This window comes from Seriola lalandi, unplaced genomic scaffold, assembly GCF_002814215.2.
Source record: "Seriola lalandi dorsalis isolate HSWRI2012SDOR001 ecotype SW California unplaced genomic scaffold, Sedor1 jcf7180002054596, whole genome shotgun sequence".
In the NCBI taxonomy this organism is placed as follows: Eukaryota; Metazoa; Chordata; class Actinopteri; order Carangiformes; family Carangidae; genus Seriola; species Seriola lalandi.
The window spans coordinates 438,869-463,551 of record NW_019525149.1 but is presented as its reverse complement, the minus strand read 5'-3'; the positions used below and the strand labels follow the sequence as shown (position 1 = coordinate 463,551).

Sequence of the window (24,683 nt, the reverse complement as noted above, 5' to 3'; positions counted from 1 at the left end):
CCTTCCCTAGATACCTCTCCAAGAAGCTTTGTCAGCGTGTGTGTGTGTGAGTGTTTGTGTGTATGTTTGTGTGGTTGACATATGTAGATTAAGCAGTCAGTGGGTTTCCTCCTCTGAGAGAGGGGAGCAGGATGAGCCTGAGGAAGAGGCTCTCCTTCAAGCGGGTCTGGAACTTCAATACAGTGAGTAGTACACACACACACTCTCTCTCTCTCTCTCTCTCTCTCTCTCTCCCTCCCTCTCAAACACACACACACATGCACGTGTAATGCTTTACAAGTGGTCTTTATGGAGAAAGTGCACACTTTGCTGTAAGAGAGACTTACCTATTTAGCGAACTTAACTGCTGCTGGATTCAAATATTCACACATTCACTGATTTATAAGCCAAAGTAGTTTTTAATAACAAGCCAAAGTCTGGTTGTAATCCTGCCAAAGTGTCACTAGTGGAAAAACTTAGCAGCCGCAACAAAAATTCAGCAGCTCTTTTCCTGTTCGGCATGAATTAATTTTGAACCCTGGCTTTATGTACAGTCTGAGAATGATGGAAGAGGAACAAGAAAAGAGAAAGGGAGAGTGAGACTGTCAGTCAACGCAAACCACAGTTAATACCAATGCTGTTCTGAGAAAGACAGAGACAGATGGAGGGAAGAAGGGACTATTACCCACAGCAAAGTACGCAGGGAGAATAAGGGGAATCCATCATCCTCAGACCGCACAAGAGGGAAAACAAAGGGATGAGAGGGGTGTATGTAAAAAGACAAATGGAAGAGAATGAAGATGACAAACAGGAGGTACTGGATGGGGATCTTTGAAACCAGAGCAGAAGTTGAAATGAACATGTCATCCCGTCTGGTGTTTTTAAAGAAAGTAGGGACGTGGTGGTGGCAGGCTGTGGAAGTGTGTATAAAGGTAAAGTGCGACAGAAAGAGAAAGACTAACAAGAGTGTGAGACGGCTCCAGGCTGTTTCTCTTCCTCTCAAAGCCAGATGTGTTTGGGGCCAGAGCAGGCGAATAAAGAGAGAGAGAGGTAGAGACAGGGCCAGAGATTAAGACAAATGGAGGCAAAGACAGAAAGCTTTTTTTTTTTTTTTTTTGCTTTGCTTTTCACTGCGAGTCATAGAGTTTGTACATTTCACCTCGAAGGCTCGTCTTTTATGTGTGTTAAAGAGAAGTAAGAAGAAAACACACGCATAATGCAATGGAAAGGTGAGCTGAGTCAGCTCTCATTTCTTGTGACATTGCCTTAATTCAATGTGTAAAGTGGCAGCTATGAGAGTGTGTGTGTGTGTGTGAGTGTGTAGATAGGGGTATTTGATCAGATTGTATTGTGTTTATGTCTTGTTCCCTCCTCTGTCTGTCTATGTGTGACGACTGCATTTATCATCACACATTTATCAGTGGCTCAGCCTCTGAGTCACATCTCCTGTGTGGGTCTATTGTAAGGAAACAAACATTATCTGCATTCCTTCCTTTCATAGACAGTGGATATTGATTCCTTAGTGCATCGCAGGGATTTAGGGCTTCTCCCCAGAATTCCAGAGACGGTCACAGAGGATTTCACTTTGGAATAAAAAATGAAGTTATGAAATGTTTGTGGGGTCATGGAGATGGCGAACACATAGAGGTCCATTGACACTGAGTTTGCTTATTGCTGTATGTTTATTTATTCATTGATTTAGTCAGTTATATCTTTTAAATTCTTCCTAGAAAACCTGCTGTATGTTTTCAGGAAGTGATTAGATTTGTGGTTTGTGCAAACTCATCTCAGGTGTTGCATGAAATGCATCCTCACTCATGCGCACACCTGCACAGCCTCATTTGACTTGTGGATCATTAGAACCTAATCAGCTTGTTCCCCTCATCCTTTCCCCTCAGAGTTAAGCTACGGTAAAGCTTAGCGGTTTCATGGTTGCCAATCCTGGCAGGGCGACTGGTCTTCTCAATGGCAGCCACTATTCACCTCACATTCAAAAGTAAACACACAGGCACGCACACATTGAGACAGCTTCCTCCTCAGTTGGAAGTGTGTGCGTGTTCGTGTTCGTGTGTGTGTGTGTGTGTTTGTGCATGTGTGGAGTTGGGAAATCTGTGTTGTGAATTTCTAAGACACCTTTTCAGGATGTGTGTGTCATTTGTTCAGTTAAAGGCGTGGTCTCCTGTAGTAATGCCAGCGTTTACAGCCACATGGGCAGACTCCGAGGACATGTCCTTCCATATTCCAGTCTCTTCAGTCATCTCTCACTTGCACACATATAAGAGTGGATTCTTATTCCTTACCAAAGGTGGCAGTTAAAGCTCCAGTGATGCAGCCAGGAATAGGTTCCTGTGGTACAAACAGTGTTGTCTTTGTGTGTGTGGGTGCATATGTTATGCCGGACAGTTTCTCCCACAGATAGACATTTTTATTCACTATGTTAAGTGCGACTGGCTGCTCTGTGTCTCATCCTATAAAACAGTGTGTCATTTTCCAGGAATCATCGTCCACCTAGACGCACACACGCACGCACACAGACAGGGAATGTTTCGGAAAACTTGAGATTGTTTAAGAAGACTTTTATTACTTAAAGTATTAATATTAGGATAACAATGAGAATGAACGGCTGTAAATTGTGGCCTGTGTTTAGCCAGAGCGTGAACCTGACGTACAGGCTTCATAACATATGATGTAAACCACCCCTCTCCCACTAGTCACAGCTAATAAAGCACTTGGGACCTGTACACACAGTGACCAACCACTCCCTACACACACACACACACACACACACACACACACACACACACACACACACACACACACACACACACAAACCCAGCATAAACAGGCCAGGTATGTGGCTACAAGGTGGTAATTTATGTTCAGGGAGCTGAAAGGAGGAGGACGTATGTTGTGACCTGTAGACCAAAAAAAATCAGGTTTTTAAATCGCACATAATCCAACAGGTCATTTTACTGTTGTTGATCAGCAAAGTCGTAATGTAATAGAACGCCACATCCACTCTGAAACGCTATCAAATACTTTACGATTTCTCTGTGATTCTACAAACCCTGCTGAGCCACACATACAGTACCTACATGGATAGAGTGGGAATGATGTTTGATTCAGGCCAGTGTGTGTTGCCAGTGACTGTTGTGCAGGCATGTGATTCAGCCGTCTTATCTTTTGTTAAAGTGGGTGTCAGGGTGATGTGTGCTCATTGTATGAATATCCACAACACTCCCACTGTTTTGCTGTTATGACCACAGCACTTCTCAGAACACCAAATAATCTTATGAAGTTCTTCACAGACTTTCATTCATTTGTGTGAATTCCAAGATCTAATTCCAGATATGCCAGTGTCCTCCCAGTGACTAACGTTTAAAATTAGACTACTAGACTAGTTATGAAAAGGGCATTTGATGAGATTTGATGTTATCACATGAAGTTTTGAAATGATTCATTTGATTAATTGATGGCTCTGTTGCATAGACTGTATATAACAATGGATGTAACCCAGAGTGGGCTGCTCCGTCATCAGCATCTATGCAGCGTCTGACTCTCCCTAACTCGTAGCATACTGGTTTGTGGCAAGCAAACACTCACCCACTCACACTCGCCCTCAGTTATGCATAATTTTAAGCCTTAATAAAATTTAAATGGGTAAGTTATATAAAAATCCAACCCCCGTACAGTTGTCATGAAAGGGGAAATTAGCCATAGAGACTGAAACCATTTTTTGTACCAGGCTGTAAACATGTTTATTTCTGCTGTAAAATTGGATCATTTTAACATGGGAGTCTATGGGGATTGACTCACTGTTGGAGCCAGACTCAAGTGGCCATTTGAGGAACTGCAGTTTTTGTCACTTTCGGGTTGGCTTCATTTTTTAGCTGTGTAGGTTGCTGCTTGGTCTGTTGACATAAAGTTAACACCAGCAATTACTGTAAAACTGCCATTTCTTGTTTCCAGCTTCTCAAATATGAGAATTTGCTGAATTTATATGGTTGAAAAATTAGGCAATAGCCCGATAAGTCTGCTATTGTTTGTCCACCATCTTTCAACTGTAAAATGTCCAACTGTGCCCATATTTTCATATATCAAATTTGAAGAACCCAAAAATAAAAAATGTGTTTCAGTAATGTGTAAAATCCCTATTAAAAGAAAACAAATAATGTAGTTTTTTTTACTTTTTTTTTACCCAAAGTGGCAGATCTCTGCAGTAACAGCTCTGCCTGAATGCTTAAAGGAACTATTTATAAGTTTTGCTATTGCTACATAGCCAGGGTTGCCATTAACTCACCAGTCTAGGAGGAACATTGTGAGTTCAGTATCAAACTTCATTCCTTTACTCACCAACAGCTGTCTCCAAAGGTGGAAAGCAACGCCAATGTTAACTCTTGTCTCTATCACATCTTTTCTTCTACTGAAGTTAGCACGCTAACCAGGCAGCCACAGCCCGTCTCGTCGCTTTCCAATAGCGTCTCACTGTAGCATCCAGTTTGCCCTGAAGACTTAGCGCTGCTCAGAGGGAGTATTGTAGCCTCTTGTCTCGTCAAGTGACAATCACCATCACCCACTTCCAGCAAGAAACCACATCGGTCAGCAGAGAAAACTTACAAATAGCTGCTTTAAACCCCAAAACATCCATTCTGTCCATTTTGATATTGACGTTAGCTCAATAAAAAAAAAAAATCAAATTCCTGACTGAATTAAACCTGCTGGTTGGGAAGTGTGTCAGTATAATTACATCTTTGCAGTCCTTACTTCTAGTTGGATCAAACTGCTGTTCTATGGCACGGTTGAAATGATTGTATTTTGAAAGTACAGATTCTTCGGTGTCGGTCTTATATATTGTGTCTGGATGAACTGAAATGTAATCAAATGAATCCTAGTAACAGATGTTATACAACATCATGATTGACTCTTTCTATGAGTGTTCAAATGGAAAACAAGTTGATGTGTTGAAATGTTATAGATAAGAAGAAACCATTAGCTGTGATGTGACGCAAAATTCATAACAAAACACATTCTGTGGGTTTTGCTAGGAATTTTTTTTTTCTCTTACCAAAAAAAAAAAAACATCCTCCACAAATGTGGAAACCATAATCATTACCATCAGTCATGTGCTGCTGTCTCACTTTTTTCTGCTGATCTTATCGGTGCATTTACTGTGTGATGGGAACATAAAAACCCCTTTAATATCTGGAACCAATCAGTATCAGAAGACAATAACCGCAGACAATATTGAGGCCATGACACAGTGGTATATCTCTACAGCCAGTAATACTGAGGGAGTGTTGGACTTAGTAAGTTTGAAAGCAATGGAGGCTAAAAGTAGCACACATGGAGCCTATGAAGCAGGACTTCTTTGTTACTTACTGTGGGAGATGTATTTGATATTATGATTCTATATTATCAAGACTGTTAGATTTTCCAACTGCATGTTTCTCTGTGAATACGAGGTGGGCGAGAGGAATGGAGGGAAAGTCTGGAAAACCCCAATCATCCCCTGTGGGCTGTCAGGAATGACCAGGATCTGCCAGGAGAGGAGGGGGAATCACTAGTGGAATGACTGAGGAAGGGCAGAAGGAAGGAGAGAGTGAAGAAGAGAATGAGTAGGGGGAAGACTGGAAGGGGAGAGGAGGAAAAGAACAAACAAAAAGAGTGTTTGAAAATAGGTTAGAGGGAGGAAAAGAGAGGAGAGGGGACTTGGGGCCCCGACCAGGGGCCAAGCCTCTCCACCACTGAGTGTGCCTGGAAGTGATCACATTAGAACTGAATGGGGATCAGGGGTGAACACACACAAACACACACACACACACACACACACACACACACACACACACACACACACACACACACACCTAGTATGCAAAAGAATGTATTCTACATTCAAAAGACACATCTCAAACAGATGTTGACCATATGCATAAGCTACACCCAAATAAAATACACAGCACATTGTAACACACATGAAATACACACACATCAGAGACAGAATACAAGCTGCTGAGAATGTGAGATGTGAAATGTGTGGGATTCTAATCAGCGTAAGGATCGGGTAACCAGTTTCCACTGGTGAGGTTACTGCCTCTGTCATTTACTCATGTCCTCCGCCGCGGTTCGACCACAATCAACTGCTATAAAGTCACATCAAATCTCTTTTCACATGTTGGTGCCAACCTCTACTTTTCCCGGGACACTCTGAAATAGCTAATCCCAGTGATTATGCTGGCTGTGCCATATGGCCTGGACAGACCGGCTCAACCGAGGAAATGGTCAAGATGCACATGAATCAAACCAGCACATACGCTGCAGTAAGGGGTGAGGTTAATTAGATTTACACAGTGTATATTGAATCTGAGATAGAATAGCGAAGGATCTGTACATGCTCCAGTTTTGTTTGACATCAAAGGCTGTGCTCATTGTTGAAAACTGACACCATGACTGACTGGAGAATGAATCAGGTTATGGTAGGAAATCTAAGAGCACATATGCGTGCACTGTCGTAACCTGGTTGTTTAAATGTGCATATGTGCAACAAACCTTGGTTAATTTTAGTATGGTAGTGGTATAAGACAAAGATATAAGACTGCTTGAAGTATTTTTGGGGGGATGTCTGAGCATTTGGACGGATGGTAATGTGAAACCAGACCACAGCACAACTTTCCCTGCACAGTGTGAATGTGTCTGAATTTTACAGTGTGCTGTTCAGCTGTGGAAACTGACTTATTTCAACTACTACAGTAGAAGCTTCTATTTCTATTTTGATGCTAGTTTCAGATTTAGTCATTTCATTGTTTTGAGCACAAAGAGGACTCTGTGTAAGTCTGTGTTCACATGTTATTCACATATACACGGCGAGGGCTGTCTGTTCCATCTGTCTTACGGTTTCTCTGTCTTACTTAGTCACCAAGTGTACAGTGGTTGTCTTACGTAATTGACATTTAATCAATCATTTTAATGTAAGCTGTCAGTAACTGGGCCACAGAAGTTTATGTAAATTCTCTGAGATAAATAACTATTTAGTGGTTCCCCATGTATAGTGAGGGGATTTATTCAAGGCAGTAGCAGTTCCCTCTCTATCAGTAAGCTTTCAGTACAAGGGTAAAGACAGGGTGAAGACACCCTTCTTCTCAGTGTAGTTTGAATATAGTATCATAAGATATCATTTTCTGTTGAGATGTAATGACGAAACCTCCAAAATATGATAAGATTCTTTTTAATGGCTGGTTTGGCTCTTCTGCACTGCAAAAAAAGGCCAGAGAGACTTGCGGTCACTCTGTTAAGTGCAGTTCAACATGTCAAAATGAGGAACACACTGCTTGATTTCTCAGAAATGAAGATGAGACATTTTTCCCTGATGACTATAATATAATCCTATAGAAACAAAAAGTCATCCAGGAGATTCCCATGTGTCTGTGTTGACTAATGATGGTCTCATTCAAAGTTAATTTCCAAATGCATGTGTAGCATAGAAAAGTACGTTCAGAAGCAGCGAATCTGCCCACATGTCAGCTCCACGGCACAGCCTCATTCATATGAATGAGCACTAAACCAGTCATCAGCAAGTTTAGTGGTCAGGTTAACAATGTCAAAAGTCTCTGACACATTAAAATGCAGCTCAGTGTTTATTTTTGTCTAGAGAGCTGATGTTGTATTCTCTGCTTTGCTTTCTTCTTCTCTCTTCCATATTGTTTCTGACAAACCGCTCTGTCTTAAATTGTTGCCCTCCCCTTCTTTCTCGTCTCCATCCTGTCTGTCTCTCTTTCTTTGTCTCCCCATTTCTCCCTCTTGACTGCTCCTCTCCTTTTGCTCTGTCTGAGTCACTGAGCGTTTCAACTATGCTCCAGAGTTAGCTACATTACTGATGTCTGTGTTGAATGATCTCATCCCAGCTCAGCTCGTCTGGGATAAAAATCACTGCGTTGTATGTGTGTGTGTGTGTTTTTTTCTGTGTGCTCCTTTGTGTCTATGTCAGGGGAAATAGGACTTGAGTCCAAAGTAAGTTTGGTTTGAATATGTGTTTGTATTTGTGCCTGTCTGTGTTTGTGTGAGTGAAAAATAAAGTGAGGGAAGGAGTGTTTGAAAATCTAATGAGTGAGACAGTAAAAGTTTAAACTAGTGGTCGAGGAGATGAAACTGATAAACTATCTATTGGTGATTGTGAGATAAGCAAGCAAACATCACACGTTACTGTGATATCGGGGGCAGGTAGTTCCCCTTTTCACCTCCTCACACACACACACACACACACACACACACACACACACACACACACTACATACAGTAAGCCCCTCCCCTCTCTGAGGTGGTTTCTTGCAGAGCAAGCGCAGCCAGTTCACAGATGATTCCACCCACACACAATGAGTGTGGGCACTAACCTGACTGTGTCATCATGTGAAAGTGTGTGTGTGTGCGTGTGTGCGTGTGTGTGTGTGTGAGATAATGGGCCAGGTCCTGTGAGAAACACAGTCAGTCTGTGCCTGTGACTCCATGTGGCCAAAAGTACATGCCCAGGCAGCTGCTTGCTTGCCCTCGTGTACTGTTTGAGCTTGTGTGAATGTATCATCAGGGTGATGAGTGAGGATCCTAATCCATGTCTCTCTGTGTTTTTTTACAGTCTGCTGCAGTCTCCGATGGAGGTGAGTAGATACGCCTTTTCAGCATCTGACTTTTCTGATCTCTAATATTCTGTTTCTTGACTGTAGACAAACCATTAGCTGCTATAAATACACTCACCTCAGTTCTTCAGTTGTTGTGATGAACTTTAAATAGTAAATGTAAAAGGATGAAATACTCTACATGGCTTCTTGTATTGGGCCTGTCATTGTCCTGTTCCAGACTGTGGGGCCATGGCTGAGCTCATAGTGGACACCTCATTCATATGTGGCGGTTTTCACTAAATTCACATGAACAGCAGACAGTCTGGTTTGACCTGTTCAGCCTCTGCCCCACCTCTGCTGCCGTGGCAGGCTGCGACCTAAAGATAGTCCTAGATCTGTAAACAATTTAGCTGCACACGAGGACTCGCAGTGACAGGCCATGGGTAGGACAGGCTGATGTTTTGCTCCTGATTCATACCAGTGTTTGTGATACAGAGATTTGATTTCAGAGTCTCCCTCCAAACAATTGTGGTGGTGTTGCACACATAAAAAGTGACAGAGGTAATTAAAACGAGAGAGAAGTTGAAATCATGTCTGCTTTCTCACTTCCACACACCTGGCACAAATCCCAGAGTGAAGTGGGCATGTTTGTCTCAGAGAGTCACAGACATGTTTGGAGGCAGTCCACCCAATTAGAAAAGTGTGGGGGAGGAGGTTTGTACCCTGTTGGTATCCTGTTTTAATCTGGATATCCCCTCAATTTGTTCTACAGTCATGTTGTGTCGGACCCCACGTGAAGTAAACTGTTGTGTAAACTGTGTCTTTAGTGCAATTAGCATGTGCCAACAATAACAAAAGCTGTCAGACTTAGGAGACTTCTAGTGGGGCTTTGGCACCTCACAAATGCACATGAAAGACACAATTTACTGCGGATGGGAGATAAAAGGAGGAAGAGGAGGTGAGAAACGAGACAAAAGGGGCGTAGAATCCATGGCAGACATGGTTACTGTCAGCTGTAATGCAGAAGTGTTTATGGCCACTTACTCACACCACGTGTCTCTGCAGGAGAGAGTGTGTTGTCAGTGACTAAAGTGGGAAGCTGGCTCTTCTTCCACATATGTGCATGTGGTATAGGGAACATGATGTTGTGGTAATGAGTGAAATTATTTAATGGTTCCTCCCAGTTCAAGCTGTAAAGTAGGAGTTTAGCTCATTATCACCAGTATAGAACAAGTGAAGTGTCACAGCATGTACACATAGCAAGCAACTCACTCGATGTGTCAGTCTTTGTTGAATGTTTGTGAGCTGGGCAACAGCAAAGTTGGTTTTATTTTGGCAAAAATATTTGGATATCTATATCTGAATATCTGGATTTCTATAAATTATATTACATCTTTTATTGTGACATCATTGTGAGATGACAGCAAGTAAGTGTTAAGGGAAGGATAAGAGGATGGTAGTTCATTCATACTGCACATTGGAAGTCGAGGTACTCATTAACTCAGTTAAGGCTGAATGATGAGTGATATCTTAGTAAGTGAAGGACTCCTGCACACAACGAGTCTGTGGGAAACGTAAACACAAATCAAGCTCAACATGACGACAGATGATCCAGGTTCTCTCATAATCAAAGTTGAAAAGATCTACTCTCATCTGAGAGCTTGAGGGAAAGTCATGATTCTTTAAAAAAAAGGTCACCCAGCAGTGCCTGGTGTCTCTGCAGAGTTCTCTAGATGAATTTTGTCCTGTAGTGTTGCCAGGTCAGGCAATTCAAAGTGCTTTAAAGTGCCATCGAAGTACATTAAGAATAAGACAGTAACATTGTAGAGACTATTGATTATTCTGTGACTGGACATTGTATATGTCTCTTGAGCAACACAGGACTCCGCTCGCCTTTACCTTGCATTGTTATAATGAAGTCTATTCTTCCCTTGCAATGTTTCAGACTGATCAACGTATCCAGCTAAATACTCCCTTTTATCAAGATGTGAGTCAGCCCTGTGTGGGTTTTAACAAACTCACAACTTCTGTCTAAATCAGCATCTTTTACCTGCTTCACAATGATGCCATTTATTCCTGGAACTAATTCAAATGTTTCGCTAAACCCGAGTTTTTGACTCAGGTTTAGCTATTTCATAGATACAAGCTCCTTAAAATCTTGTCTCCTGTATGTCACCAATGAGAACACTACATGCTACAATTTCATGTTTAATACAACTTAAATTTATTCCATTTCATAGACATTTTTATACATTTGGGAAAACAAATGAAATCAGTGACTGGAAGGTTTACATGATCATGTATTCCAGGTTCAGTGCAGAAACCACTTGTTAATGTTATTATGACAGGAAACTGCTCTATACCCTTGAATAAAGAATCTATTTCAGAACAAAAAATATTATATGACATATAAAAAAAAATATTTTGAAAATAACTTGTTACTTGTTACAAAAATGCATTTGCCTTATTTTTAATTTGTATTTAATTCCAGTCTAGTATTCCAGGTACTGTAGCAAGAATTTAGGCCATTTCTTTTGCCACAAAAACTGTCACTGTATGACTGTTGGATACAGAAATCAGCCTGTATTTGCAGAGTGATTTCTGAAGGCCTATAGCTGTATTATTTTATATTTTGTGTTGTACCTTTTAGTGAACCCATCTCACAAATTTTCATTTATTTTGATCTGTCGGAAAAGTTAAGAAAAGAGCAGGCTTGAGATATACTTCCTTGTTATTTGCATTTGTGTATACAGTGTTTGTGTGTGTGTGTGTGTGTGTGTGTGTGTGTGTGTGTGTGTGTGTGTGTGTGTGTGTGTGTGTGAGTGTGTGTGTGTGTGTCTGTCTGTGTGTGTGTGTGTGTGAGTGTGTGTGAGTGTGTCTGTCTGTGTGTGTGTGTGAGTGTGTGTGTATGCGTGTGCTCCGGTGTTTTTAGCTCCCTCCTCCCTCGACTCTGAATTATTCATCATCTCGAGGCCTTCATGTGCTTGTATCACTTACCTACCTGGGAGCTCATAGAGGTGTGTGTGTGTGTGTGTGTGTGTGTGTGTGTGTGTGTGTGTGTGTGTGTCTGTGTGTGTGTGTGTGTGTGTGAACGTGGATGCTGGTGCGTGGGCATGTTGTGACCCGACTCTCTGTGGTTTCTCAGGTTGTCAGCCAGGTTGCTCACCACCGTCAGCCTCTCTCTCATTCTCTCCTTCAGTCTCCTTCATCTTTTCTTCCTCTTTTCCCTCCTTCTCTCTCTTCCTTCCTGTGATGTCAGCTGTGTGTGTGTGTTTTAACCTGGTGTGTTTGAGGTTGTGAATATGGATGGAGGGGCTTGGATACCCCTCAGGATTCGCTACCTGCCTCGGTGGCACCACACAGGCTCCTACCAGCTCTACCCAGGTGAGGTGACAGCTGGAGCTTTGAATTCTTGTTTTTCAAGAAGAGAAAATGCAGATTTTATCAGAGGAGCAGGAAACCTTAAATTTGAATCTTTAGTTTAGTGATTATCTTTAGTTTAGTTTAATCTTTTAAGCCTTGCCAAGATCCCCCGATCACAACATACAGATTGTTTGTCAAATTCATGGTTTTGTAAGTGCTGTGGTTTATATATATTTTATATATTTTTATATATATTTTCCAGTAACACCCCCATTAAAACATTTAAGTAGATTGAATTTTGCCTTTAAAAAGAATACAGTTAGGACAGAGGCAGTCATGCTGTCTGTGGCACAAATTGTACATTTTTAAAAATATGATTATTATATTTTATTATAATTTATAAATTATTATATTTTATGGGTTGCTGTTATGAAAGTCTTACTTTGCTCACTCTGAGTTGAGTTGTATTTTCAGTGTAAAATTTCTCTCTAAATTGCTGATTTCCTTTTGCACAGGTGACAAAATGTGCCTTTTGTAAAATGTAAATTTCAGAATGTACTAAATTATTTAGAAATCTTACTCAATGCCCCTGAAAATTGGTCTTAATTATTCCTCTAACATTACATATTAACAACAAAGTCAAGACTTCCGTAGTCTGAATTCATGCAGTCATATTGACAGATAAGCACACAAGATTACGATGCATGCGATAGTGAGCCTGATCACGACAGCCTAGGAAGGAAGGAAGGAAGGAAGGAAGGAAGGAAGGAAGGAATGAATTAAAAAAGATGCAACATTTGATTCAGATGTTGCTGTATCCTGATTGATTCACAGAAATGTGTGACATCGCCTTTTCTAGTGAAAATAGCACAAATAAAAACAGAAATACACAAATCTCTCATATGAAATAACTTGAACATGTTATGTTCAAGTGGGATGTCATTGCAATTTTTCCTGTTAATTCCAGTAATGACTTTGGCAAAAATTGTCTAACTATGTGAAATCTGCTGCCATTTTTTTAAAATCGCATTTTCATTTGATTTAGATTGTATTGTCTGTAAGTTTTTTGCTTGTTTGGTTTGTCTGTTGGTTTGGATGAGTTGTGAACAACACAACAGATCATTTGTGGTCAATTGAGATTTTATTTTGAAGAGGGAAATGTGGGAATTGAAAGTAAAAACAATGATGTGACTCAGCACAGTTATATGGAATGATGTCTTATTATTCATAGCCTGAAATTACTGTTATAAAATGACTTTGCACTACTGACTTGTCACTGTGATAGACTGCTGCTTTATTAAGGGTGTGTGTTGTGATAGACTCCAGTCCTTGTGACACTGAGCAGTATACAGTGGGGTCCAAAAGTCAGTGGGCTTTCCCATTCATTGGAAAGTGGGCTCACAGCCCACTCGAGGTGGTTTACAGAAGAGAAGGCATAGATAAATGTTTGCTTCTTATTCTCAATAGATTACCATTACTGACTCAAGTCTCAGGAGTTGTTTACTACGCTGTTAGAAATTGAAAGAGGGTGAATGAGCCGAGCAGTTTGGATGAAAAAATGAAAAATATCCTCAGTGTGAAAATTGTCACTGATAACATTAAACGGAAATCACACTGGAATTATCCATTAATAGCAAAGTTTCCAAGTTTTAAATCAGACAGGACTTTAGCTGTGAGCAGGATCCTGTTCTTTCAGTCTATTTACGGGACTTGCGTCGTCTCAGGCACCTGACCGGTGATGCCTTCCCTCCGGCTGTTCTTGTATTTGTTTTATCTCAACTTAGCAGCCCACTTCCAGTTCATCAGGCCTGAAGCTGCTTTACTCTGGTGATTCTCATCGTTTCTCTGTGTGCCTCTGTCTTTCTTTACGTTGTAAGTCTGTCTACACATTAGGAACATAGACATAGAAAGGTTTAGTGGTGGGAAAAATAATGGATTCTTAGATGCATCAGGCCTGTCCTTAAAACATTTGAGCATCTGTGCACAAAACTCCATAAGGGGAATGTTAGAATATTGCTTTATGAGATAACTTATTTTTAACAGAGAGAATACACAATACAAAACAGTAACTGTATAGTTCATTTACACAAAAACTCCTGAACTGAAGAGAACCGTGTTGAGCTGCAGGGACACTTTCTCTGGAGTTGTTTTCATGATGCTATGGCCATATCACATTATCATTTACACAACTCTCTTGTAAAATGCATAACAGTGGATCACAGGTCCTTGTATTCAACATCAGTTTGATTATTTCATATGTGATTTTGTATATATTTACTATATTGTGATGTACAGAATTGTGTGTTATAGCCTAGCCCTTCAATTGTGGCACCAATAGGAGACAGCTGGGTATACTTAACTATAAAGTAAACAAGTTTACAACAAATGAGTTGAAAATATTCTAAATAAATAGGTGAAATCTGTGATATAAGTGCTGTAGGGACAGGATGAGTGAAAGTGTGCAGCATGGATGTTGTGTTGCAAAGCACAAGATAAAGAAACAGACAACCACAGCAGGGACATGTGTGGGTCGAGGACGTCTCACTTTACTGGCTGCTGCTCTGGCCTGATCATCGGCATGCTTCTGATAGTGCTGCCTTCAAGTAGCGCCCCTGCAGACAGAGAGACACAGTGCGGCAAACAGCAAGAAAGCAGAGAGGCTGTTACAGTTGACATTGTAAAGATTGTTTTAATAATCTTGATTTTAGCTAATTTAATCCAGACCATATCATCCAGTGATTCTGTTGTTCTGAATGTGCAGATGAAGTTAAAAATGTAATGAAATCAAAATTTGTGATGTTTCAGTAGTGAAAAATCAAATTTGAGATACTGTGGTCAACGTTCTACTTTACAGCTGTTTGATGTATTTGTGTGTATGTGTGTGTGTGTGTGTGTGTGTGTGTGTGTGTGTGTGTGTGTGTGTGAGAACAGAACTGAACAGCGTGGAGCTGCAAGGCTGCAGCAGCGACAACAGTCTGAATAGTAATGCCAGCCTGCCCAGCGTCCAGAGCCACCGGCGCCACACCGAGAGGAGAGTGGCCAGCTGGGCTGTCTGCTTCGAGAGACTGCTGCAAGATCCCGTGGGAGTCCGCTACTTCTCGGTACGATGACGGCACATGACTGGTGTTGGGCAGCACATGCTCATGACTGATAGGCTCTGTATCCCACCAACTATCAAAAGCGCTTATGTGGCAAGGGTTGAAAGTTAAATCAGGTTTTGCTTCTGTCAGGTGACGAGACAATGATGTGATGAGTATATCAAATATAAGTATTGGAGAGTTTGTGTTGGCCACATATCACACTGACAAATGACAGGAATGTACCTTGCAGCATTGTAACGACCTAATGAAAGGCCTTCTTTATTAGAAAGTCATCCACTATCTAGTATTTCCTGTTACTGACAAGTTAAAAGCTACATTTGAACTGTACGCTGCGGTCATACCATTTGCTTTGTTGTGTCAGGCTGACCATTTGTTATTTGACAAATTTGTTTCATTCTGTTTTTGTTATATCTCAGCAAGTCAAAAAAAAAGATTGATTCAAAATGTTAAACAAAATAAAATGGTAAGCAGGTGCTAATAAACCGCTGACTGCATAGCAGAAATTGATAAGATTATGACTCGTTTCAACTACCCCAGCTGTGAGATTGTAAAGACACCTCTTGTCTTCGGACAACATGTTTATATTAGGTTGTCTGTTTGTCTTTTCCTCATTTTTGATCCACATTTGATTCTTGTGCTACAGGAGTTCCTAAAGAAAGAGTTCAGTGAGGAGAACATCCTGTTTTGGCAGGCGTGCGAGTTCTTCAGCCACGTCCCTGAGAATGACAAGAAGCAGGTAACAGACATGCAAGACATTGTTTGATCACAACAGGCATCCATTTATACCCCACCAGCAACAATGAGGGTCAGCTCTCTTCTTTCCTCATTTTATCTTTCTCTCTGTCTTATCACCTTTTTTTTATCTTTACCTCTCCTCCACCCTCCACGTCCCTGAACCTCCCACCCTCTCCAGCTCTCTCAGCGTGCCAGGGAGATCTACAACAGCTTCCTGTCCAGTAAAGCCACAACACCGGTCAACATAGACAGTCAAGCTCAACTAGCTGACGACATCCTCAACGCCCCCCGACCCGACATGTTCAGGGAGCAGCAACTACAGGTAGCACAACACCAAATACACACACCAACCCCAAACTTAAGGGAACCACTAACCACTTCTGTCAAACAGGAACCTTCTGTACTTAGATGACACTGACCTCTGACCTTCCTTGTGAGAGGGAAGTGAAAGAAGTTTTCCCTGAAGGAGCAATTTATTATTACTCATAAAACTGAATCAAAACAGACCCTTATTGAAAATGTACTAGTATTAGAGCACTAGGTGGTCATACAACATAAAAATAATCTTGGCCCGTTGTCTAGCTTCATGGATGTGAATGGCTTCTTAGATGTGCATGTTGTGGAGGGGGGGGGGTACTTGCTGAAAAGCTCTATTGATTTCAGCAGCTGAGCTCAGATGTTCAAACTCTGATAAGAGTCACAAGGCTAGAAAGATATCCTCACCATCAACTTCTATATTTTTACACATCAAACATCCACTCACATCCTCTCAAAGACACACACACACACACACACACATCAAAGCCTGAGATGAGCTTTTCCAAATACCCCTGGAATCTTGTGGTGCCATTGACTTAAGATTTTGAGTCAGACTTACATGTGTATACACATACATACACCCCATGTCGCCTTTACACCAGGAACATCAAAATCTAAAAGGCAGATTGTGATTCACTTTGCGTAGCGCATTCGTGCTCGCCAGAGGACAGACACATTCGGTTTTTATGACCCCATGGATTTGTCCTTTAGCGCCTCCCTGTGGATGAATTATTTCAATGAATTGGACAACTGTTGAATTCATAGTCCAAACAAACAGACAGCAGCATATTACTAGAGAGTTGGGCTGTACACCCCTATTGTAAGAAACAAAGAAAAGCACTCTTTGCAAGTTTTAACCCTTAAGTTGAGCTAATGTTTCCCACACAGGTTTACCTTGCAATCTGATCAAGAAACTGGTGGGCCATTTTCTTCCATTATTGTTAAACTGACAGTGACATTTTCACACCAGTCAGAGGGACATAGAGGATGTAGTGGTGGCAGGAGTAGAAGGAGAGGGAGAGCAGCTAGAGCAGCAGCATCAGTCACTGAGCTTGAGGAAGAGAGGACGGCTGTAACAGGTTTATAACCTTCTCACAGCTACTACTTCTTCATCCTCTCATGTTGGACTGAGGACAGACTGAACGCTACAGTGACTCACTATCGCCTCTTGAGGTACAAACTGGTATTACGAGACAGGACGGGAGACGGGGCTAGCTGGTTAGCATGCTAACTTCAATAGATATCTCTTCAACACAATATATAGACGTCCACATCACATTCTGTTGATAAATTTAGTTCATTTTTGAATATAATATTAACCCCTTTAATGCTCCAAGAAAACATAATCATCAGCAGGTCAGCAGTCCTCCAGCAGCTGCTCGTGGAATATTAGACATTTTTACCTTTTTCCCATGTGCTTTCAACATCTGTGAGCATCTTGTTGTCTTCCATTTTCTTCAGTCTCTGCTTCTATTACTTTTCATTTTTTCTTCTTTTTTACTCCTCTTCTCTTTTCTTCCTTCCTTCTTCCAGCCTCATCCTTTTTTATTTGTTTTTTGTCCTTCCTCTCATTAATCTTTCTGCCATTGCTTATGTTTCCATCCTCTCTACCTGCCTTCAATCCCTTTGCCTTTTTTGTGTTGATCCCTTTCATCCCTCCTTTTTTGCTCTTTTTGCATTCCTTCCTGTATTTTCTGTTGCCCACTGATTACTTCCTTCCTTTTCATCCCTTTAGATCTTCAACCTGATGAAGTTTGACAGCTACACACGGTTCCTCAAGTCTCTGCTGTACCAGGAGTGTATGCTGGCGGAGGTGGAGGGCAGGCCCCTGCCTGACCCTTACCACATCCCCAGCAGCCCCACCTCCAAACACAGCACCACTGGCTCCGACCGCTCCAACCTGTCCACACCCAAGAAGGTAACACGACACACACAACCGACTGTGCTTCATAACAGTTTTTATAGAATAATTTTGGGGTTGTCTGCACGTGTGTGCGTGTGTGCGTGTGTGTGTGTGTGTGTGTGTGTGTGTGTGTGTGTGTGTTCTGCAATGGGCTTTCATACATAATGTGTGCCTGCCTTTGCTTCTCCCCTCATTTCATTTCATTTGTGTGTCATAGGAGGACAAAAAGAGCAAATCTGGTCGATCTTTGAACGAGGACAGCAGGGATGACTCAGGAGACCGGAGGAAAGGCATGTTCTTCTCGTGGTCCCGCAACAGGAGCTTCGGCAAAGGCCCCAAGAAGCGAGAGCTGGCCGACTTCAACTACAGTCAGTAGTTTTTAATCAAACAATTACAACATTGTTGATTGTTCAATAACACACATCACCAATAAGTAATTCCTCATATAGCTGTGGTTTCCCCCCAGAGCTACTTGCACTTATTGGAAGATATCCTAGAATTCAATGTAAATAAAAAACATGTTTAAAAATATGTTTTTAAAAATCGACACAATTAAATTGAAGGGCTATTTTTATGTTTGATGAAGAGGTTTGGAATACATCCCTTGTTTGACTGATGACTGTATCGTCTTTCAGATTTCTCTGGTAGTAATGGTCGCCGTGAATCCCAGGGTTCACTGTCATCAGGAGCCAGTCTGGAGTTGGGGACGTCAGGGTCGGGGAGGAACGAGGTCAGTCTACTTACAGTAATGGGCACATAGGCCCCAGAAGCAGCTTTATCATCGCCCTCTTCCCCTTCTTCACTGATTTTTTATGAAAAGTAACTCTGAATAAATGAAAAGAAATATTGTCAACTTTCATTTCCATAAACTGTCTTATTGTTTTCAACCCTCCTCTCCCTCTCCCTGTGTCTGTCTCTGTTGTCTTTATCCAGGGTGATGTTTCCCGTGGTGCAGTATCAGTGTCAACAGAGCGCGGGGTGGGCAGCGCCCCCTTGAGGCAGTGTAACATAAGCTTGCCAGACGGCTCATGTTGCTCTGTGCCACTAAGAGCCGGAGTGTCTATCAGGGACCTGCTGCTGGGCCTCTGTGAGAAGCTCTGCATCAACTTGGCAGCTATAGACCTCTTCCTGGTCGGAGGGGAGAAGGTATCCCAGACTACAATAACGCTTACCTACCCAAAAACCAAATGAATCAACAAAATTACTTACTTCAGAAAATCTATAGATTATTTTAAAGCCGCATTAATCATTATTTTTAATGGGAAAGATAGACAGGCATCTTTAGTGTTTTGGTTCTCTCACAGGTGATACTTTGAAAACACATAATCCGTATCAACTTTATACTTATAAATAAGTATAAATGATTAATGTAGCTTTAATAAATGATGATAAGAACTACCATGAAAGACACATTTCATCAGTCAGGGGGTCAGAGAGCATCAGTTGTCGCTGTTTTTTCTTCTGTTGTTCTATGTAACTCAAAGGGAGTGTACAACCATGACACCAGGAGTTAATGGACATCTTTCATGATGAATTTGTTCTGTTTCTCTTTCTCTCAGCCACTTGTTTTGGACCAAGACTGTATGACATTGTGCTCTCGGGACCTCCGACTAGAAAAACGCACTCTCTTCAGGTACAGCAACATACAGCTCTTTATTCTGCCTGTTATAAAATATCAACACAAGCGTTCAGTGGCCACTAATGCTGCTGTCACAGAGACCTACAGAAAACATTAACTATGTTTTCTCCTTCTCCAGACTTGATTTAGTACCTATCAATCGATCTGTGGGCCTAAAAGCTAAACCCACCAAGCCAGTGACTGAAGTCCTCAGGCCTGTGGTGGCCAAATATGGCCTGCACCTCTCTGAGTTGGTGGCACGCATTGTAAGTCACTCCTCATGCTGGCTGCCTGTAGATAGAAATAGACAGACAGTGGTGACCTCAAACTCTTATCATATATATGTGTGTGTGTGTGTGTGTGTGTGTGTGTGTGTGTGTGTCTGTGTGATTCAGAGTGGGGAGTCAGAGCCTTTAGATCTAGGTCTTCCTATTTCCAACCTGGACGGGCTGCGAGTGGTGTTAGATATAGCAGAACGCGCTCCTGACAAAGGTGAGGAACGCACGCAGTTTCTCTCATTGACAACATATTGAACATAGTAACTATATTTGTGTTGCTGACTCATTTATTATCCTTGTTGCATCAGAGTCAGAGTCAATCTGTCTTTCATCCTGCAGACAAACAGAAAGTAACTCCCTCTAAGAGCCTCGCCCCGGCCTCTACAAGCAGAAACCAATCAGCAACAGTAAGATCTCCTCCAGTTTCTTATTTCCCATTTTCTTCTTGCTCTGGAATGTTCCGTAACCCACCAAATGTCTCCATTTCCTGGTTGACGGTGTCACGCTACTAAGTGTCTCTCTTGCCGTCTTCAATCACCCATGTCTGTTTGCGATGTGTCACAAATGTGCAGCAGGTCTACAATGTGTGTCTCTGGCAGTGTTCGGGCTGTGTGTGACTGTATTTATGTGCACTGTTGCCATGGGGATGAGATCCTGGTCGCACTCTCAAGGTTCCTAATGTCCCATTGTTGTGGTCTGCCTGTGGCCGAATGCATCATCAACTTTGCTCTCTGGTTTCATGGTTCTCTTTCTTCCATAACAAACCCACTGGCCAGGTGATTCAGACTTGGCCTCACAGAGTATCTGCTGGGTCTCACAGCCTCTAAAAACCCCCTCTAGGGATGTGGCACTTCAGATTACTGTCGGGGTTTTCTTACTATCGGGGATTTTCCTGATCAATGACCATCTGAAATGGTCATTTACTGTTTTTGTTGGTTGATTCTAGAAGAATCATTTTTTTGAAAACAGGCTTCATTTCCCACCTCAGGGGCAGTAGTGTGGCTTTTAGCAGTAGATAGTTGGCTCCTCTGGTGTTGTGGTGTGTGTTGTTAGCCTACATGTTGGTGATGCTTAGTGCACACAGTGTCAGACTTGTGTGGCTGTCTGAATGAAACATCCCATCTGTCTTTTAGTTAGAACTGAACGAATATATATGTTTTACTAGAATTAGTTACAGTGAATGTCATTGATAATTCATCACACCAAGTCGATCATTTCATAGTTTATCATAATTATTTTCATCCCATCTAATTTTCCCTCTCAAAAACAGCCCCCATCGTTGAAACGTGTGCCCCCTCCCCCCCATCGAATTGCTCTTATTTTACAATTTGTCACCGTCCTCACCATCAGTAGCACCAGTCCCCATCTGTTGTTATTACTTGTGCCCATACTTGCACCACCATGACTCATCAGGGCTCTAATGCCCCGCTCCGCTCTCCTTGTGGCACCCAGGGGGAGGACAGGCCGTCAGGGAAAGCCGGTTCAGCCCACCCCCATGGGGAAAACGGCAAAGCTGGGCACAGCCCTGACACAAGAGGCCAAGCCTTACCCAACCACTCTGTCTCTCTCCATAAGGCTCCGGAGAAAAGAAAGCAGAAAAAGATTAATATAGACGAAGCTGAAGGTAAAGACTGAACAACCTCTCTCTCTCTCTTGTTTCTGTAGCTGTGTTGCTGTGATCACACTAACCCTTTTGCCTGTCTGCAGTATTGCAGAAGCAGCACCAAATGCTTTCAAAGCTAGCTAGCTATATGTAGCACAGTCTCCTCTGCTCACACTGAATGTAGCTTTGACTTGTCTAACTGATTAATACAAACCCTCTGCTGCATGTTTTCTGAATTACAGTCGATGTGTTTTACTGTTTTTCAAGATGTTATTTTGGGTGATTATTCATTTGTGTGTGTGTGTGTGTGTGTGTGCACATGGACGTACATGTGCATGTGTTTGTGTGTATGTACACGTGTTTTTGTCTTGTGTGTGTGTGTGTGTGTGTGTGTGTGTGTGCCTCCAGAGTTCTTCGACCTCATATCCAAAGCTCAGAGCAACCGAGCAGACGACCAGCGAGGCTTGCTAAACAAAAGCGACCTGCAGCTCCCGGATTTTCTGCGCCTGTCGCCTGTGGCAACCAACCAGGCTGTGCCTCCTCCCTATGACCCTGAGCCCAGTTGCTCCACCCCTCATTCCCGTAACCCCAACAACGGCAGCTTCCCTAGCAGCGGTCGCCGGGGCAATAAGGCGAACAGCAACGACAGGGGAGGAGGAGGTGGCAACCACTTGCTCAACGTGAGCCATCAGTCCCAGAGCTTGGACTCTGCACTGGGCACTGAGAGTGGAGGGGGGAGGAAAGCCAGACCACCTCCTCCATTTCCTGGCACCATCTCCCCCATCCACCCGTCCCAGGGTGCTCAGCGTGGTCTCCTCCAGGACTCTGGCAGGGGAGAATCAGTCCAGATGCTGGAGGAGGACACCCTGTCTGATCTGACTCTAGTGGGAGAGGGGGACATTAACAGCCCCAGCCTCAACTACGTCACTCCCTCAGCCCTGCCATGCAAACCCCCCCCCCGACCCCAACAACAAGCACAGGACGGTCGGCCTAGCTCAGGTACTTCCCCCGTGTGAACTCTTGAAACTTCTGAACTTTCACTGAACTTGAACTGGCTCACTAAAGTCAGTTTGAAGTTCCTTGTTAGCCACTCTTGATCTGTGGCTGAACGGCCCAGAATGCATCCAGATCTCCTCCTGTCCCTCATTCAACTTAGTGCTAGAAATTAGTGCTAGAACCTTTCAATTTACATCACTTTCTACAGCCTAAAGCTAATTACAGAAACATTTCAACGCAGATTTAAGTGTAAATATACAGTAACTAATGTAAAAAAAATACAATACATACAATAGAAATGAGTGTTCATATAGTTAAACCATGGATATAGTGAGTTATTATAGTGATGTATGCACTACTTTTAGGCCAGCGTCTACTGTAAGTCAACAACAGCCTTAAGATAAAAATAGATCAGGCACATTAAGAGAGGAAAAATGGATGCATTAAGTTTGGACACAACTTGCCTTGTGATTTCCCTGTGTGATGTGTATCTGTGTGAACTTTTGAGCAGACTTGCTGTGCTGACTTTTCTTTGGAGACGTGAGCTCAAGGACGAGCTCAGGATGAATTGGTGATGACCAGTGCCAAATCCCCTCCTCCAGCTCCCCCCTCCCTCCCCAGTGTACAGAATCTAACAATGCACTTTAACCAACTACAATCAAGACTTTACACACCTCTACACATTCTTAAAATCTAACCTTTAACCTTATCGCGCTGATGCGGTGGGCCTTATCCCGTAAATACAAACATATGCTACAGTACCATTAACATACTCATTTGCTCAGCTGTTAAAGCATCGTCTCAAAGACAGTTCACTCTGTGTTTCCACCGCTCTGCTCTCACCTCAGGCATTTCTCGTGTCACTCATGAAAACCAAGACTACAGCGAGTGCGCACACATGCGCGTCGCTCGCTCTGTGACCAAACGATCCAGAAACTTCTGCACCGACTCTACATGAGCAGTTTTCTGTTTTGCAGCTCCATTTTGCTTCTATGTGCTACATCACACAGCAGCATGTATGTTTTTCTTTCTCTCCACAGTTCGACAGTGTTTTTAGCTCTTTCTTCCTGTAGGATTTAAGCTGGAAAACTTGGACTAACAAGTCAAACCGTTTCACTTTTTAAAAGGTTTCACTGTTGCTTTATCCTGTACTATATCCTCAAGAAAACATTAATTTATCCCACGTCCTTTTCATTTTTACTATCAGTTAAAAGTATTAATTTGTACATAGTCTCCTTTGTGAAACCACTGTATTGCTGTAGTCATGGTTAAATTGCAATGCAGCCATGCTGTTTCTTCAGTCACGATAGAAATCAATTCTCCTCTGTTCATTTGACTGTACTGTCTGTAAATAGATCAAATAAATGTTTTAGAGGTTGAACTCGCTCTGTAGAGCCTCATGTGAGCAGCCTCCTTTCTCTTCTTAGACTTTCTAAGTAGTTAAGTATTATCTGATTTGTTCTTTTCCCCTCACTTTCCACGTTTGTTATGAGTGTGTGCCTCACATTTGTCCTCAGTGGACAGGGCTCAGTGTGTATGTGTCATTTTTGAGCAAAGGTTGAAGGATAAAGTATTAATATGCATCATCCTATCCTGATTGTTAATGTGAAACAGAATACCACCATGGTAGTAACCGGTGGTGGAATGTAACTAAGCACATTTACTCTAGTAGTGTACCAGCCACTCGTGTTACCATTACATTTGATTCACAGCGTTAAGCATCCAATTTTACAAAAAAGAATTTACCAGTCTTGGATGAAAAAACCAAAAGGTCATTTAACAACACGTATCACTGTTCTGAAGGAATTCCCAGAATCCTAAAAGACTCTAAGACTTCCATCTGTTGCATGGTAACTAAGGTTTTTTCACAAATTAGACATATTTTTCCAAATCCAAACGGAGATGGGAGCTGTAAATGTCACATATCATGTCATTTTCTACACTATGAACCAAAATCACTTTTACTGGTACACATATTGTAAATTTTTTCTCTCTGACATTTTATATTTTCACACGTTAATATTTTTGTTTGTGTTTACCAAAGAGCAAGGACATTATGTCATCTCTGGATACCAGGATTAGGAAATACACCTGCAACTTTGCACAGTGGGTTATAATTCTTTTTTTCATCATGCAATAGATGGAATATTTTTCTATCCAAATAGTTGGAGTCCTTGAGGATT

General features: G+C 42.0%; 1 protein-coding gene across 1 annotated transcript in view; it reads left to right on the top strand.

Moving 5' to 3' along the window:
• rgs12b (regulator of G protein signaling 12b) overlaps positions 1–23,881 on the top strand; it is a 43,949-nt gene extending 20,068 nt beyond the window's left edge. The window contains exons 6-19 of the mRNA XM_023419280.2: positions 8,603–8,624; positions 14,880–15,049; positions 15,693–15,785; positions 15,963–16,106; positions 17,838–18,020; positions 18,223–18,373; positions 18,641–18,735; positions 18,939–19,151; positions 19,565–19,638; positions 19,763–19,889; positions 20,019–20,115; positions 20,241–20,308; positions 21,354–21,525; positions 21,913–23,881. Coding sequence (XP_023275048.2) covers positions 8,603–8,624; positions 14,880–15,049; positions 15,693–15,785; positions 15,963–16,106; positions 17,838–18,020; positions 18,223–18,373; positions 18,641–18,735; positions 18,939–19,151; positions 19,565–19,638; positions 19,763–19,889; positions 20,019–20,115; positions 20,241–20,308; positions 21,354–21,525; positions 21,913–22,520 — 2,217 coding nt within the window. The 3' untranslated portion in view covers positions 22,521–23,881. The remainder of the gene's footprint in view (positions 1–8,602; positions 8,625–14,879; positions 15,050–15,692; positions 15,786–15,962; positions 16,107–17,837; positions 18,021–18,222; positions 18,374–18,640; positions 18,736–18,938; positions 19,152–19,564; positions 19,639–19,762; positions 19,890–20,018; positions 20,116–20,240; positions 20,309–21,353; positions 21,526–21,912) is intronic.
• The last annotated feature ends 802 nt before the right edge of the window (positions 23,882–24,683 follow it).